Here is an 18,432-nt window from a genome sequence, read left to right as displayed (position 1 = left end):
TATATATATATATATATATATATATATATATATATATATATATATATATAAAGGCAACATTGGCAATGCCTCCTTTTAGGACAACATGTTCCTGAAAACATTGTAACAGGCATTGTGGTATAAAGACTCTTGTCTGGGCAGCTCACTTTCTCTGGGCCTTGGTCCTTTGTCTTTAAAATGGGGATAATAGTGGCATCACAGGCTCCTTTAAAGGGTAAAATGAAGTAATATATCATGAAGCATTTGGCAAATCTTAGAGCGTTACATAAATGTAAACTATTATTCATTGTATAACCTTGGGCAAGTTACTTCATAACGTTAGGCCTGTGTTTCCTCAGTTATAAAATGAGGTAACTGGACTGGATGATTTCCAAATTCCCAACTCTAAATCCTAAGAAGGTAGACTGTGGTAAAGCTGACTGAGCATGCTCTGTGCATTCATCTGTTTTCACCTTTGCCATTTATGCATGAAATTACCTTGTTTTACCACTAGGAGACATTGGTGTGTCAGCTGGGTGACTAGGATAGCCACATATATCTGGAATACTCAGTTCAGATTTGAGTAACACATTTTAGGAACGGCATTGATAGGCTCGAGAGCATTCAAAGGATGGCAGCCAGGACGGGGAGGGGAGTTCATGCCATGTGAGGACTGGTTGAAGGAACTAGAAATACCTAACTTAGTGTGCAAAAAAGAAAAGACCTGGGGAGTGGGAGACATGCCAACTGTCTTCAAGTATTTAAAAGGTAAATATGTGGAAAAGAGAGTGCTCTTCTTCTTTAGAGCCCCCAAGAACACAACCAGAAGCAATAAGGAGAAGTTGTAAAAAGGTAGGTGTGATGTATAAACCAGGATATCTGAGCAGTTTTTTGTTTTTTTTTTAAGTTTCAGCTAATTCAGACAACCTATGTGTTCTGTAGCAACATGGCTCTTAGAGCTAACATGAAGAAATATTGTGTTAATTAAAGTTATCAGAAACCATAATAAGAATATTTAATTCAGTTCCACAAATGTATTAAGTTCCTACTCTGTGGAGACTGAGGCAGATAGGAAATTGAGAGGTCCATTCATGAAATGGACATCTGGTAGGAACATAAGACTCCTATCCTGTTATTGAAGAAGCATAGTCTTTGTCAAACTAGTTGTTTGACCTCATATTGACCAAGATCCCAACTTTTACTAGTTTTTAAAAACTAAATTGGCTGAGTTAATCAACTATTTTGACATTACAGAGATATAGCCAAGAGATGATGCAAGGTGTGTGTGTGTGTGTGTATATATCTCTTATTTTAATGTCTTTCTGAGCAGCAGGAAACACTCTCTTACTTACATCACTTAAAATCTTGCTTACTCATCTGGTCCTAAATCTTTGACAGCCTCGATTGGCCGGGCTACATGTAGCAGAGGTTACAAAGAGCCTAATCTGAACTCATGATTGATCTTCTCGACAGTTTGTCCTTGGCACATATATATTCAGCACCTTCTATGGCCTAAGATGCAGGTAGTTGTTATCTGGAGGCAGGATGTATAATAAGCAATTCATCATAATTAGCCTCAGGATGATGATACATGTTTATCAATCCTATTTATTTCAGGATTTGTCAACATTTTTAGTGCAGATACTAATAATTGTGTTGGGAATGACCTTGGAAGAATGTATTATTACCTTAAAGTGAAGAGTAAAAGTGGGTCCAAGTTAAATTTCTTATGGAAGTTACAAAAGAGAAGAAAATATTCTTGAATTTTTAGCATACAAATCATGAAGTTACATGAAGCTCCACTTTAATAAAATTGTTCCTTTTGTGTCTTAAATTTTTTGGTATTGAGAGCTTTCCTTCCCTCCTGGGCTGACTTCCTATATCTGAAAGACTGCTGTAAATTACTAATAATAAGAAAAATGATAAGAGAAATGCAAATCAAAACAACTATGAGTTTTGACCTCATAAGGAACAAATTAGCAAAGATTATAAAATCTAAAAGTAGTGTTGGAGCGACTACCAAAAGACAGGCACCCTACTATACTGATGATTGAGCTGTGAATTGGTCCAAGCACTCTGAAAAAAAAAATTTGGAATTATGCTGTAAAGGTGATTAAACTGTCCATACCTTCTGACCTAGGCATCCCACTACTAGACACATACTAGCTCAAAGATGGAAAGAAAAGTCCTACATACAACAAAATATTTGTAACAGAATTTTTTGTGGTAGAAAAGAACTGGAAACGACATAGGGACCCATCGCTTGCAGAACGGTTAAATTGTGTTCCATGGTGGTAATACACTATTACTGAGCCATAAGAAACAATTATGAAGTGGTGTGGATTGAAATGAGCAGAAACAAGAAATATGACACAGGATGACTGTATTTATAAAACAGAAAGATTCCCCCCAAAACTTGAATGCTCTGTAAATTATAGTGATCAAGTTTGGCCCAGAAGAAGAGTTGAAAAGCGTATCTCACTCCCTTCATTATAGAGGTAAGGGACTATGGGTGTAAATTATTACATTATAAACACAATGTTAGCTAGTTTTGCCAAATTGTTTCTTTTTTTGTTCTTTTTTTTTTAATCTTTGTTACAAGGTCTAGCTCACTGGGTCAGGAAGGAGGAGGAATATTTTTGGAAATTAGTGTGATGTAAAATCAAGAGGCATCAATAACAAGACTTTTTAAAAGATGGTCTGTGCTAAAAATGACAACATACATGTTTTACATAATCTGAGTGATTTCTTTATTCTAGTGCGTGGAGCAGCAGTAGTTGGCATGGTCGAGTTAAAGGTGGATTGAAGGGATTTCAGAATTTCATGGTTTCAGATAGCAACATGAGTTTTGTTGAATTTGTAGAGCTGTTCAAGTCGTTCAGGTAGGACATAATTTATTTTTCTCTCTTTCCACCTCAGAGCTTTTAAGCAATACTAATTACAAAGCATTTATTATTCTTATTCTCAGTGTACGAAGTCGAAAGGATCTCAAGGATCTGTTTGATGTCTACGCTGTGCCCTGCAGTCGATTGGGCTCTGAGTCTGTCCCGCTCTATACAAACCTGAGAATTGATGAAAATACTAGTGGTCTTCAGCCTGATTTAGGTTGGTTCTGTTATTTTTAAGTACCCTTGGATAACAGCACTTATCCTTACCTGAAAATATTTTAAAATTTAGTAATTAATTCATAGAAAAAGCCAGACATTCTATCTCAGGATATTGTTGACATATATGAATTAAAATACTCACAAAGAGATAGTGTGATATAGAGTGCTGTGCTGGAAGTTAAGAACACCTGTGTTCAAATCCCATTTCTAATACTTACAGGCTACATAACCATGTCACTTATTGTCTCTGAGCTTAAATTTCTTCATCTGTAAAATGAGAATCATAGTAATAATACTACCTCAGCAGGTTGTTGCAAGGTTCAAATATGATCATGTAAGTCAAGCACTTTACAAGTTCTGAAGTGCCATGTAAATGTCACTATCATTTGAAGAATAATACAGTCAACAGCAAAGATCTTTAATGTCATTTAGTCTGCCCCTTGCTATCAATTATCCAATCATTCAACAAGCATTTATTAAATATCTACAAGGCTCTTGGGATACAGATCCAAAGAATGAAACAATCCTTAACTGTCAGTGTGTAAACCCAAAAAGACCTTACTGTATAGTCTCAATCCTGCCTATAATTTATAGATAGTAGTAGTAATAATAATAATAGCCAGCGTTTGTATGGTGCTTTAAGATTTGCAGAATACTTTACCTATATTATGTCATGACACCCTCACAACAGCCCTGTGAGGCAGCTGCCATTATTTTCCCTATTTTACAGATGAGAGGAGTCTGAAAGCATTCAGGTGACTTGTTCAAGGCCATATAGCCGGTAAGTGTCCAAGGAGAGATTCAAACGCAGGTCCCTCCTGACTCCACAGATTCTAGGTCTCTACCCACTGGGCACCTTGTCGTGATCTCAGTGAAAATAGTGAGAAATTCTTTCCCCTTCATCCTCCTTCATAATATATACCTCTCATGTAACAAAGCACTGTGCATACAGTATTGTCTCTTAATAGCTAAGTCTTTTTTAACCTATTTTAAGCAGGTCCTCTGAGGGACCATTTTATAAACTCTTCATCATAGGACACTGGACTTGGAGTCAGGAAGACTTGGGTTCAGATCCCACCTCAGACACTTACTAGCTGTGTTACTTGTAGTCAGTTACATAATCTTTCTGTGCCTCAGTTTCCTCATTTGTAAAAGTAAGGGTTTGTCATTGATGGAAGGTAGCAAGCATTCATTAAACACTTACTATATGCCAAGTACTGTGCTCATCAAGCAGAGGAAAGAAATATGAGCAAAAGGAAAGATAGTCCTGTCCTCGAGGAAGTTTCATTTTAGTAAGGGAAGATAACGCAGAAAAGGCAACTGCAAAGGAGGTGGGGGAGGGTGCAGTACCCATGTGGGGCATGCTGTGAAAGTTCAAAGAGCCAGAAGCTGAGCCAGGAGGGGAAAGAAGCATGGCCAGCCTGGGCCCCTTCCCAAAATGGAGGTCCCAGAAAGAATTCACCAATGGGAGAAGGTAGACTGTAGGAGCGAAATAATATTCCAAGGTGAGAAGGCAATTGAAACATGGACACAAAGTTCAAATGGCTTTTTAAGGTCCCTTATAGCTCTAAATCTGTGATCCTATGATCTTCTTTGGATTGTATTCGGATTCAAGCACAGATACCAAATTGAAGATATTATTTTGCTAAATTAGGGTTGCTTCACAGTTTCTACAAATTATGTAGCTATTTATACATCTAGTATTGTGATTTTTTAAATTTGGCCAATGTTCTTACTGATATTTAATTTTCAGTCTGCTATGACTCTTAGATCTTTTTCTCTGAAATCCTCTCATATAACAGCAGCATGGGAATGTTGTGACTTCTCCCTTGCGGCAAAATACTAAGTTGTGTAGAAATTTAACCATGTTCTGATGGACCCATGGCCATTATGGCCTCACCTCAAACAAAGGATTCACTAATGATAGGAGTATAAACAGAACCCACACTCATGAATTTGCTCATTCTTTGCTTCTAATGATTTTAGTCATTGATGTTTAGTCTTTAAAAAGCATTTAAGAAAGCTAGGTTTGTCTGTATTTCCTTCAAGGAGCTTCACTTATCTGTATGATTAACATGAGTGTGGGCCAGATGATTTCTTTGGTCTCTTCAAGCACCATGGAAGGAAGGAAGGGAGCAAACAGTGTGTTATTGAGCATCTGCCACATTCTGTGATTTCATGAAATATGCATAACTACATTTTAATAAAGTGTATTCATTTTAATAAGGTAAATAAATTAGGAAAATGAGAGGAACTGATTTTGAGATAGATAGATAGATAATCTCTACGTATATAAAAATGTAAGTGGTTTTCAGTGAATGTCAGAATCTACATTCTGCTAACAGATTCTCACACTCAGTTCCTAACTCATGCTTCTTGCTCTCCAAGTATTTGCAAGATGCTCCCAATTGAATGTAAGTTCTTCAAGAGCAGGAACTGTTCTGCTTTGTTTATCCTCGATTCCACAGTGCTTGGCATATAGTAAGTGTTTAATAAATATTTGTTGAATTAAATTGAAAAATTCGGACCAGAGGCCCTGTAGTTTTTGTAGAATTTTTAGAGAACTAACACTGCATTCATTTGGTTAACTAGCTAAAAAGAAACATTCTAGCCTAATAATTCTGTGGGTTGAGTCCAAAGCCCCCTCTCTTGCTTACTACCTTGATGACTTCATGTCAATCACTTACCTTGTCTGGATCTCATTTCCTCATCTTTACAATGAGAGGGTTAGATGAAATGGTTTCTGAGGTCTCTTCCGACTCTAAATCTATGATCTATGAATTCGTCTTCTAAATCAGCTTTGTGAAATTCCTTGGGTATTTCTCTTCAGGTTTAATGTGTTGTTTTTATTCTAGATTTGTTAACCAGGAACGTGTCTGATTTGGGCCTGTTTATTAAGAATAGGCAACAATTATCAGACAACCAGAGGCAGATATCTGATGCCATCGCTGCTGCTAGTATTGTGACTAATGGTTCTGGAATAGAAAGCACCACACTCGGCGTTTGTGGGGTTGGCATACTGCAGCTCAATGACTTTTTAGTGAATTGCCAAGGAGAACACTACACTTATGATGAAATACTCAGCATTATTCAGGTATGTGTGTTTGAGTCTCTTTTCCCCTGACTCACTAGAGTCTGAGAGGTTTGGGGCATTTTTTGAGAATTTCTTACCAGCCTTTCTGTTCTTCTGTACAAAGTTCTGCAACTTGGAGGCAGAAATAAAGGACCTCTTAAAGACCAAGCATACATACATACATACCTTTCATACATACCAAGCATGCATACCTTTCTTTGTCTCACCTATGCTTAGCACAATACCTAGCACATCGTAGGCACTTAATAAAAATTTGTTGGCTACCTAACCAACCTCTAAGCATCTGACTTAATGACTACAAGTCCCAGAGAATGTCTTAGTCAATGAGTCTTACAAGTACATGTACGTGGTTAGAAGTGAATTAAAATTCAACCATATTTGGAAGTATTTGATTCCAGGGTTTGTAAATTAAATTAGCAGGAAAAATAAAAGATTAGCAACCTTACATGCAATAAATTTGGGACTGAGCGCCCACTTCTGTATAATGTGATTGAGTGCGATCAGTCCAGACTCATGGCTGTCTTTGTCATTGATTGACAGTCAGCAGTCAGGTGTGACAGTGTGATGCAGTAATTGAGATCAATTGTCAGTTAATAAGTATTTTTAAGGACCTACTACATGCAGTAACTTAAGTGAAAAGTAATAAGGGCCTGAACTGTGGTGGTAGCTATATGAGTGAAGAGAAGAGATCAAAGTATGGCTAAAAATTGAGATTACCATATCTTTCAAAGACTCTGATTTTATTTTTCATTCCTATAGACAACATAATTCTCAGGGTTTTTTAAGTAGAATGTTAATGTAATTAACACATAAAATTTTATTTTCTTTTTTATTAAAATTTTATATTTTCCAATACTTATGTTTTAAAATTAATTCAAGTTTTTGGTTCAAAAATTTCGCCTGGAGTGTAGTGTAGCTTTAAAAATCAGAACATGTGCTATTCATTATGCTTATTCTCCTTGTTCCAAATTACATGGTCTTTGTGTCCCCTGCAGAAATTCGAGCCTAGTGTGAGTATGTGTCAACAGGGTCTAATGTCGTTTGAAGGATTTTCCAGGTAATTGGTTTTTTAATGATTATTTTTTCTTATCTATTAGTTGCATGAATTTTATTTAACTAAATATTCATGGTAAAATGTAATTGTTTTGACATAGGTTTCTGATGGATAAAGATAATTTTGCTTCACAAAATGATGAATCACTAGAGAATGTTAAAGAATTGCAGTTACCACTCTCCTATTATTACATTGAATCTTCGCACAACACATATCTCACAGGACATCAGCTTAAAGGAGAGTCCTCAGTGGAGCTATATAGCCAGGTACACAGAATTTAACTTAGTTCATGGTCTTCATTAGGAGATTGTTTGTTTGTCTAAACCAAAGGTCATTTAGCCTGACCTTGGATTCTTTAAACATGTTGCATATTCTAAGCCATTGCATGTCACATCTAGAGAAACATGTGTGGGAAAACTGCTTATGTGCACAGTTGTTTCCAGTATTTTTCCTGATCTATACTTAAGCTTTATTCTTTTTTTAAAAAAGGCATTTGTTTTAGATTCATGGCTTTTAAATTCTAGTTTGTCTGCCCTACTCTTCTAAAATTAGACTTTCTCATGGGAAAAATATCTAATAGCTTAGCTAAATGTTAAATAAATCATTATATTATAGTGGCAAAATAGAAAAGGGAACTTTAGTAAAATTTGATTCCAAGAATATTGTTTGTTTTGCCTTATAATTTGTTAGACAATCTATTACTATATTAACTGATTTGGAAAAAAAAATTGTCTAGAGGAGCCTGCTGCCTCAGTCTTGCTGTGTGATCTTCAGGAACTGTCTTCACTTCAGCTTCTTTATGCTCTCTAGGGTTCCTTCTAGCTTTAAATTATCTGTGATCCAAGGTCTATTCACATAAAGTCATCTAATATAAAATTATGTATTCCAAACCTGACTTTCCCATTAACTTTCTTTATAAAAATAAAGATTGTATTGTGAAAGAGGGGAAAAAATTCCTAACACGCCAATCCAGAGCTGGTATGTCCACCTCTAACCCCTACCTCCGTTTGTCTGTAGTAGCAGCCACTAGAACATTGAGCTAACCCCGGGCCACATGCTGATGTTTGCCCTAGGTGTTCAACTCCCCAGTTACCAAAGGAAACCATACTACCTCCACACTCTGAATTAATTAAGCAAGGCCAGTGTTCCTGCCTAGTAGTAGTAGAGGTGGCTGTCATCTGTAAGATGAAGTGACTACCTCTTGCTCTTTTCCATTTAAGCTATTACTTCCTACTTCTCCTGAATGTACTGAGGGTTCTCTTCAGACTAGCAGTACTAAATGAAGGAACTGTGATAGGCCCCTAAAGAAACCCTGCTTCAGTAGTGTTGGTGGTCAGCTTCTACATTCCTGATTTGTGATTCCTGTGTGCCCTGCTCCTGGGCAGGGCTCAGCTAGCACTGGTTGAAGGGAGAGGCATGTTGTGTCAGCTATATTCCTAAGGACAGAGTGATTCCTTTACAAGGCAGCACTGGTTTGCGTGTGAAAGGCCAGACCTGACCTCGTTGAGACATTTATAGGTTCAGTGATCTAGAATGCTCTTTCAAGGTTGTCTTTCATTAGCCTCCTAACTAAATTATATCGTTTTGATTCCCTACTTACCTGCCCCTAGTAAAAGCAAAATAAAAAACAGGCAATACCAGTCACACAGGGATTTGTTGCTCCTTATGTGCTTAATAAAAATCTGTTCGACAAACAGAATGGGAGTACTATATGCAGCACTCCACCACAGCTTCAGGGTGGAGGGATACACATGGTTCAGGCATACCATTTCCAAAAGCTACTTTTAGCCCAAGGTCTAGGGAAAAGAAATAAGTGACTCTCTCCTGTAGCCTTAGTCAGTCAGTTTTTAAGAGCTTTGTTGTGTGAAATAAATAGAATAGCAAAAAGCAAGATTTATATGGACGTCAAAATTTCATTGCAATATCTGAGCAAGAACTCTAGCCTTAGGATTAGACTTTTCTTAACATGGGAAGAGATATCATTGACATTGATCAACCATCTCATTCAATACAGGTTCATTCTCTAACATAAAAATAGGGGTATTTTTTCATCATGTCAAAAATATTAAAGGTTCTCTCACAAATAGATTTCTATGAAAATTGTTATACCCCCAAACAAATCACAGAGTAGTAGCCAAAGCATTTTCAACAAGAGCTGTACTTTATGAGGAGATACTTTAAGTACATATTCTAGATTCTTCTTCAGGATTGACTGGCAAAGAAGGGAGCTTTGGGCATTACTATTATTCTCCCTCTAAAATCAATGCAGCTATTTAACTAACTGAAGAGATTAATTTTATATGTTATACAATTTATTATACTCTTTAAGTGAGCCAGCCAGGTCCAATTAAATATAAAGTCCTATACTTTATGTTTAATATTGCATTTGAGCTCTGAAGGTCATTTGTTCTGTAAAATCACAATATTAACCAACAATGTGATAGGGCAGCCCAAAAAAGCTAATAAGGACTCGCACTACTTGGGAAGTCATAGCTTTCCTGGCCTACGTAGACCACATCCAAAGTACTGTGTTCTATTGTGGGCATCGTATTTTAGTAAAGACATTGATATGCTGAAGAGTGTTCAAAGAGCAGCCAGGATGGCAAGAACCTTGAGTTCATGCCATGTGAGGGTCAGCTGAAGGAATCAGAAGTGTTTACTCTGGAAAAGAGACAACTTAGGACTTGACAAGTTAAGACCATCTTCAAGAGGTTGAAGGCTGGAAGGTTTTGTATAGGATTTGAATGTGGAAGATGGATTAAACTTGTTCCATTTGTCCCCAGAGGGCAGAACAGAAGCAGTGGGTAGGTAGGGGCTGCAAAGAGCTAGATTTAAGCTCGATGTCAGAAAAACTTCGTAACAATTAGAGGTATACAAAAGTAGAATGAACTGCCTTGAGAGGCATTCAGTTCCTACTCATTGAAGATCTTCAAGCTGGCAATATGACTGCTTATCGAGGCACGTCGAACTGTCAGGGGGAGTCTTCTTCAGGTGGATTGGGCCAAATGACAGATGAGTTTCCTTCCTGTTCTGAAATTCTGTGATTCTGTTATTATGCTGAGTTTAGGGTTTTATCTCAGCTTAAGTTCTCACATGGACTAGTTTGCTCATCTGTAAAATGAACAGACTGAACTGGGTGATGTTGAAGATGCCTTCCAGTGCTAAATCCTATGGTTTTATAATCTTACAGGTCCTCTTGCAGGGCTGTCGAAGCGTGGAATTAGACTGTTGGGATGGCGATGATGGGATGCCGATTATTTACCACGGACATACGCTCACTACCAAGATTCCCTTCAAGGTAGATTCTTTATCATCATCTTCAAATGAAGTCACAAAAAGTATCATCCATTTACACTGTTTTTAAACATACACCCCAAAATACTATCTTTGGTTATTCATTAGATAAAAGCATTGCTGCAATTTTAAAATTATGTATAAATAGCGGCCTACATTCTCAAGTTTTTGTTTAAGAATCAGGAATGTTGGTTTCTGTTGAATTGCAGAATTACACCTGACTGTGGCAGGCAATATGGTAAGATGATTTCAATACATACATATGACATCCAACTATAAAATAATAAATCATTCTATATTATATACCACGTATACCATGCACAAGAAAGTCTCTCATCGCTCTGTAGTTACATCTCAAATGTAAGTTTTAGAGTGGTTCGTGTAATGTCTTCGCCGACTTTTGTTTTCTAGAATATTAGGTTGCATTATGTATCCATAATACATAGTTGATGATTTTTAGACCTGCTTTGAATGTGAAGACTCTGACCAGAGTATGTGTTTTCTTCTCCTTTATAGTAATAATTATCCACCTTAAGATGCTTTTCTTATATTTTTACATGTGCAGGTTCTAGTTTCATAACTAGCATTTAAGTGCCCTGAGAGCAGGGATTGTATTTATATCTCTATAAGCACAGTGCCTTTGCACATTGTAAAAACTCAACAAATAATTGTTGATGGGTCAAGCTTAGCAAAATAATAATTCTTTCTTGTGGTGTATAAACAGAATTTATTGCAATTATCACCTAATTTTGAGGAGTCAGAGGATAATAAATGATCATAGTTTTAGAATTGGAAGAAACTTTAGGAGTCATCTAGTCAAACCCACTAATCTTACAATGAGAACAGTTTGAGGCCCAGAGAAGTAAAGTGATTTGTTAAATTCAAATCTTGATTCTGCTCTTTACTTTGTTTGTAATAGTAGCCAAATCACTTCACCTTTCAGAGTCTCACTTTCCCCCTATGTAAAATGAAGGGTCTAGATTACTTCTAATGTCAATTCCCAGCTCCAAATCAGTTATCCTATGATGCATTTAAAAAGGGAACCTGATTGACCAAAGAGCAAGTCTAAAGTTATTTGTTAGCCTGGGGTGAGGAAGAAGGCTCTTCATAAGCAAAGTTCCTACTGTTACTAAAGTATATACCACCATCATGCCTTTTGCCTCCAGCTCACACTCATGAACCCTTCCCTGCCATGCCTTAAGAAGGCGACAGTATGTTATAGAATACATTTGTCTATTCCACCTTGAGCTTCACCCCAGGTAGGTCATGTATAGTCTTTGAACAGAGACTGGGTACCATTCCACCCCCTTTATTAGTCAAACACAATTAGATTTCAGAAAACTTTGGAGCAAAAATGTTTCTCCTTTCCTAAGGGAGAACAAACAAACAAACCCAGAAGTCGATATCTCCATCACTAAGTATGGTCCACAGGCTAATTGCTTGAGGATTCTGTTTCTTCAAAGATGAATAATTGGGCTCATGCCTGTGCTTACCACATTCATCCCAGGCCACCCTATGCACATTGACCCATAGGTTACTGTGACATTTCTGTGTCTGTAATGTAATGTGTTGTGGTATCCATTTATCCATTTCTGTGTATAGGTAGTCTTTTTCTTCCAGTGTGGACGGTAGTACTTGTGACACCGAGCCAATTGTCAGATTGTTCACAGATTCCAGCAGGAACATGAAAATGTATACCTAGGTTTTGTCAGTTTACTTACATTAATTGTGAATAAAATAGCCACTCACTAAATTGGGAGGCCTGTACAAAGGAGATCTCAATAAGAACGTTTTCTGTGTAGATGATCACTGGGTACGCTGCACATGCCCTCCCACTTACTGACCACAGGAGTTTCTGAGATGTCCCAACATCCTAGACTTCTGCTTTTTCCTCCACTATTTTTGCTGACCACAGAAGAACCAACAGAAGCAACTCCATATATTTCTGTGCCACTGCCCCCCTGCTACCTGAAGTGTGCTTTCATTTTAAAATCAAACAGTTACTCTGCATTTTTCCCAGGTGTTTGGAGCTAGTTCTTTACTCATGATCATCCTCTGTGCCTCTTAACACCTGGGCTAAAGTCCCTAGAAAAATTTAATTGTTTGAGTTTTTCTTTGGGGTTCAGAGGTCCCCCTCTTTTCAGTTGTGACACGTATCTAAATCAAAGTTCCCCTCTCAGGCCCCTGTAAGCTTTAAAGCACTGACCTTAGTTGATATGTGACAATATAGGAGGCTTCTCACTTGGTCCTAGAAAATGAAGCTTTGTCTAGGTCTATGATACGTAATAATCCATTCTCTCTCTAGACTCTCGTGTGGCATGCTCAGTGGATCTGGGCATGGTTAGGCTATGCCTGATTTTCCATATACCCAGCTCTGTTCACTCCCAGAATGTGTTCTTCTAGAGTTCAGCCATACTTAGACAGGTTTGATTCTTTATTCCTTTCATTCAGGGATGGGATATCTGCTACAAGAGTGCTTCCCACCTTACGTTTTCTATTCACAGATTTGTTCATGGAGGGGAAAAACCCTATGGCCTTATATAGTGGATTATTATCAATGCAAATGATGATACTTTAGCCCAGTTTGTTACACTAAGTCGCCCATCTTATGACATTGTTCTTTACGGTATGGCTTATCCTACCTATCTGTTCACTCCTTTTCATTCTCTTTTACTAGATCATCATTTATCTCTCTGCTCCCTAAGTAGGGAGTCCCTCAAGGCTTTTTCATGGACCCTCTTTTCTTCTCACTCTTCATTCCCTTCCATAGTGATTTCATCAGCTCCCATGGGTTCAGTTATCACCTCTATGAAAATGATTTCCATGTGAGCATAGCTAGCCATACTCTGTGGTGCAGGAGAGAAAAGCATTGAATTTGTAGTCCCAGGACCTGAGTTCTAATTCCATACCTGCTAGCCATTACTCATGCTATCGGGCAAGTCATTTAACCTCTCTAGGCCTCAGTTTCTTCATCTATGAGTAGGTTGAAGTAGATGACCTCTAATGTCAGTGCCAACTCTAGATTTATGATCCTAATCTCTCTTCTTGACCCATTCTTACATAATCAGCTGCCTACTGGACATTTCTGCCTAGATATATCTCAAACTCAACATGACCGAGTGAAACCTAACCTCATCCCTCTATATCGAGCTGTCACCAGACAGCTTCATCCCATCCGGATGTCTGACAAGCACACTGGGACCTAGAAAGAGTGGGCATTCTGCCATTTGCCCTGCCTCTGCCCACATATCACATTCACCCACCCTCACTCCTCTGCTTTTTACCTCTTTCTCGGGGAATAGTAATTAGTAACAATCATCTGCAAAATAGATCGGATCCTCTCTGAATCCCAGTAATTCTGAATCATAGAATCCCTTCCCTAGCCATGACCTTGACTCCCTCTTATACTTTTGTATTAGCCTTATCCATCAGCAGTCAGTATCCAGCTCTGCCCTCCACTTCTGTTATGCTCTGTGGAACTTTTGTTCTGTTTTTTATTATGTTGTCCCCTAAATCCACTCCTCTTCCCATTCTCCCTTTTTTCTACAGAAAAAAAATTACCATTTTTTTAACTTACTCGGGTTCAAAATCTAGGGATCTTCCTTGACTCTTCATTCTTCCTCACTCTCCATATACAGTGAGTTGTCAAGTATTGCTGATTGTCCTCAACATCTTTTGAAATCTCCTCTTTTCTCTACAGTCTTCCAGGCCCTCAAACAGTCCTCTCCAAAATCCATCTTTTTTACAGATGTCAAATAGATTTGTCACTCCTATGCTGTGCTAATTGTGGAAGAAAAAGGACCTTGACATAGTGAGGTAAATAAAAATAAGCAATCTCTCCTCCTTCTCTCCCCCAAAGAAGAGACCTCAATTAAATCTACTCCATTAGAGAAGAGCAACCTCAGATTTAAGTGAGAATTTTTTTTAAAAGGCCTCTCCTTCCTTTCTCTCCTCATACAAAGGAAAGAGTTTCAAATAAGGTCTGCTGCTGGAGAAGAGAACTTTGGTGTTCATGGTAAAGGAAAATGGACAAGTCAAAATCTTTGGGAGATTCTGACCCAAAGAAAGATTCCTGAGGCAAAGGAATGATTCTCACCTTGATCTGATCCCCAGAGTTGGGGAGACCTAGATCTCAACTCCTGAGGCCCCACCAACAAAAATGAGTAAACAGAAAAAAATAATAGTAAAGAACTTTTATGATGCCAGGAATGACCAAGACACAAACCCAGAAGAGAAGAATAACTCAAAAATACCTACAATCAAAACCTCAAAGAGAAAAAAAACAACTTGCCCACAAAAACAAATAGAATCCTTTGAAGAAATTATGTAAGAATTTTAAAAGGATATTATAAAAGAAATACAGCTGTTGAAGAGAGATTTGGGAAAAGGATCAACCAATTAACAGAAGAAGTACAAAACTTTAGTCTAGTAATGAAGTCCCTAAAAATTAGAGTGAACCAAATACAAATTAATAACTTCAGGAGATAGAATTCTTAAAACAAAGTCAAAAGAATGAGAAATAGAGGGAAATAAAAGATATCATATCAAAGTTAACTGACATTAGAAACAAATAATAATAGCTAACATTTATATAGCATTTACTACGTGCCAGGCAGAGTGCTAAGTACTTTACAGTTGTCTCATTTGATCCTCACAACAACCTTTTGAGTAAGGCGCTATGATTGTCCCCATTTTATAGATGACAAAACTGAGGCTAACAGGTTGAGTGATTTGCCCAGAGTCACACAGATTGTAAGCGTCTGAGGCCAAATTTGAGCTCAAGTCTTCCTGTCTCCAGGTCATGCATTCTATTTACTCTGCCACTTTGTTGGCACAAATCAAGGAGAGGTAACATAAGAGTTATAAGCTTACCTAAAATACATGACCAAAAAAAAAGAATCTTGGCATTATATTTCAAGAAATCATTCAAGAAAATTGCCCAGACATATTAGAACAAGGTGACAATGTGACAATAGAAAGAATACACTGACCATCTCCTGAAGGAAACCTCAAAATGAAAACTTCCAGGAATGTCATTGCAAAAATACAGATGTGTTTTAAAAGATGTGTTTTTTAAAAAAAAGTGCTGCAAGCAGTCAGAAATAAGAACTTCAAATATTGAGGAACCACAGTTGGAATTGCCCAAGGTTGATCAGCTATCACAATAAAGGACTGGAGAAAAGAGGAGGAGATATTCCAAAAGGCAGTGGATAAAGGTCTACAGTCAAGCATACTTTCCCAGCAAAATTGAGAATAATCTTGCAAGGAAAAAAAAATAGATCTTCAGCAAAACAGAACTTTCAAACATTCTTGATGAGCAAACCAGCACTGAAAAGGAACTTTGAATTTGTATACGAACATAATATGTAAGAGAAAAATTAAAAGATATGTACAAGTAAACAATCAGAAGGCACTTTATTAGAATTAAGTGTTCACATTCTAATGGAAGGGGGAAAGTTAAAAGGATTCTTTCAGAATCCTAATTGTCAGAAGTGATCATAGAGGGAGTCAGTTGAGACAGAAGACTTATAAATAGTTTTATGTTTTGAAAATACTGTTTAAAAAAAAAGAAAGAAAGAAAGGGGAGAGAGGAAAGGATATATTAGAAGATAATGGGAAGAAAGATGGAGAAACTTGTTAACACACATAACTAGAGTGCCAAAGGAAAACTACATACAAATGTGGAAGGAGTGGAGGAAGTAGGTATCATTAGAATTTCACTTCATATAGCAACATATTCAACTCATTAAGGCTACAGATAGGAAGAGGAAGAAGGAAAAGGAAGTATAAGAAGGAGGGTAAATTCATGGAGGGATTAATCATAAACAAAAACTGTTGAGAGGATAGTGAAGAAAAGGTTACTATGTGACCTTGGGCAAGTCACTTAACCCTGATTGCCTCACTAAAATAAAAAAAAAATGAAGAGAAGGTTAAAAGAAAAAAAGAAAGAGTAACAACTTGAAGTAAACAGGGAACAAGTAATATAGGAAGAAAAAGCAAAAGAATAGTATAGAGGGAACTTGTAATCGGGGAAAAATAAAAGATTATATAGTTAAGTTTTTTAAAATGTTCTATAAATGTTATCTGTTTCTGTGTAATGAAAATATGAAAATTTTTAAAAATTTTTAAAAATACGGAGGGAAACAAACAATCAACTATCATAACTGAGAATGAATTAAATGAACTCACCCATTTGGCAGAATAGATTAGTAAGCAAAATTCAACAATACATTATTTACAAGAAACATGCTTGTAGCATACAGATTCACATAGTTGAAAATAAGGGGTTGAAACAAAATCTATTATGCTTCAGCTGGACAACAACAAAAAAAGCAGGGATAGCAGTTTAATTTCAGACATGGAAATAGCAGAAATAAACTTAATTAAAAGTAATGAAGAGGGAAACTACATTTTGCTGGAAAGTATCAGATGATAAATGGATTTCAGTGCTCAACACATATGTACCCAGTGGTTTAATTTATAAATATTGAAAAAAATTAAATGAATTATGAGGAGAAATAGACAGTAAAACTTTATTAATGAGGGGAACTTCAAACTACCCTTAATAGCCCTAGATAAGTAGTCAAAAATAAATAAAAATTAAGTTAAGGTCTTGAATAGAATTTTAGAACAATTAAACATGATAGACCTCTGGCAATTATTGAATTGAAATAGAAAGAAATATACCTATTTCTGAGTTTTTTATGGCACATTTACAAAAATTGAACATGTCTTAAAATAGAAATACCTCACAAACAAATTCAGAAAGACCCAAATAGTTTACGTATTCTTTACTGATCACAATGAAATAAAAGTTACATTAAATAAAGAGCCTCTGGAAAAGTATTAAAAGTCAAAAAGAGACTAAGTAACTTAATCCTAAGTAGTTGGTAGATCATCAAATGACAATTTCATTAAAGATGAATATGCCAGTTTTTTAGCATGCAGCCAAAGCAGTCCTGAGGGGAAAATTTATATCTCTAAACACTTTTATTAAAAATAAGGGGAAGAACAGATCAATAAATTGGAAATGACTAAAAATGCTAGGAAACCAATAAATTTAAAATTCTCATTAAATACCAATATAGAAATCCTGAAAATCAAAGGTGAGATTAACAAAAATGAAAGCCAAAAAGAAGTTGAATTAATAAATAAAGCAAGAAGCTGCTTTAAAAAAAAGTAAAGCATTTACTAATTTGATTAAAAAGAAAGAGGATAGCCAAATTGCCAGTATCAAAAATGAAAATGAATTGACAAATGAAGAAGAAATAAAGGATGTTATTAGAATCTATTTTACCCAACTAAAAGCTAATAAAACTAACAAATTAAATAAATGAGTATTTGCAACAGTACTACCTAAATTTATTTACCTATTTAATTCCCTGTTAAACTACCAAAAGATAACTTAATAGAACTATAAAAAATAGTAACAAAATCTCATGGAGGCAAGAAAGGGCAAGAATCTTAAAGGAAAATAATGAAAAGGAGTAGGAACAAATGGGGCCTAGCAGTAGCAGATCTCTAACTATACTACACAGCAGTAATCTTCAGAACAGTTTGGTCGTGGTTAAAAAATAGATCAGTCAGTGAAACAACTCAGATATACAATATACAGAAGCAAATACCCTCGTGTTCACTAAACACCAGGAGACTAGCTGCTGGGAGCAGGACTTGCTTTTTAATAAAAAACTGCTGGGCAAATTGGACAACATTGTAGAAGAAATTATATTTAGACCAACACTTCGCACCTTATAACAAGATAAGTTCCAAATGGATACATACAGAAAAAAAGTTACCTATCACATCTAGGGATAGAAGAGAAATTCGTGAACAGATAAGGGAGAGAGATGATTACAAAAGATAAAATGGATAATTTCGATTACATAAAATTTAAAAGTTTTTTC

The 18,432-nt window shown here is 36.4% G+C and overlaps 1 protein-coding gene across 1 annotated transcript in view; it reads left to right on the top strand.

The window, feature by feature from the left end:
• The window catches only part of LOC114034138 (1-phosphatidylinositol 4,5-bisphosphate phosphodiesterase epsilon-1-like), a gene marked incomplete at its 5' end in the record, with an annotated part of 125,605 nt that overhangs the window by 12,397 nt on the left and 94,776 nt on the right, over positions 1-18,432 (top strand). The window contains 6 exons of the mRNA XM_027849740.1: positions 2,739-2,861; positions 2,948-3,084; positions 5,942-6,180; positions 7,176-7,237; positions 7,335-7,500; positions 10,425-10,532. Of these exons, the coding sequence (XP_027705541.1) occupies positions 2,739-2,861; positions 2,948-3,084; positions 5,942-6,180; positions 7,176-7,237; positions 7,335-7,500; positions 10,425-10,532 (835 nt within the window). The remainder of the gene's footprint in view (positions 1-2,738; positions 2,862-2,947; positions 3,085-5,941; positions 6,181-7,175; positions 7,238-7,334; positions 7,501-10,424; positions 10,533-18,432) is intronic.

Source organism: Vombatus ursinus, unplaced genomic scaffold (assembly GCF_900497805.2).
Source record: "Vombatus ursinus unplaced genomic scaffold, bare-nosed wombat genome assembly UNPS02008216.1, whole genome shotgun sequence".
In the NCBI taxonomy this organism is placed as follows: domain Eukaryota; kingdom Metazoa; phylum Chordata; class Mammalia; order Diprotodontia; family Vombatidae; genus Vombatus; species Vombatus ursinus.
The sequence above is the reverse complement of the archived record's forward strand: the minus strand, read 5'-3'. Positions and strand labels throughout refer to the sequence as shown.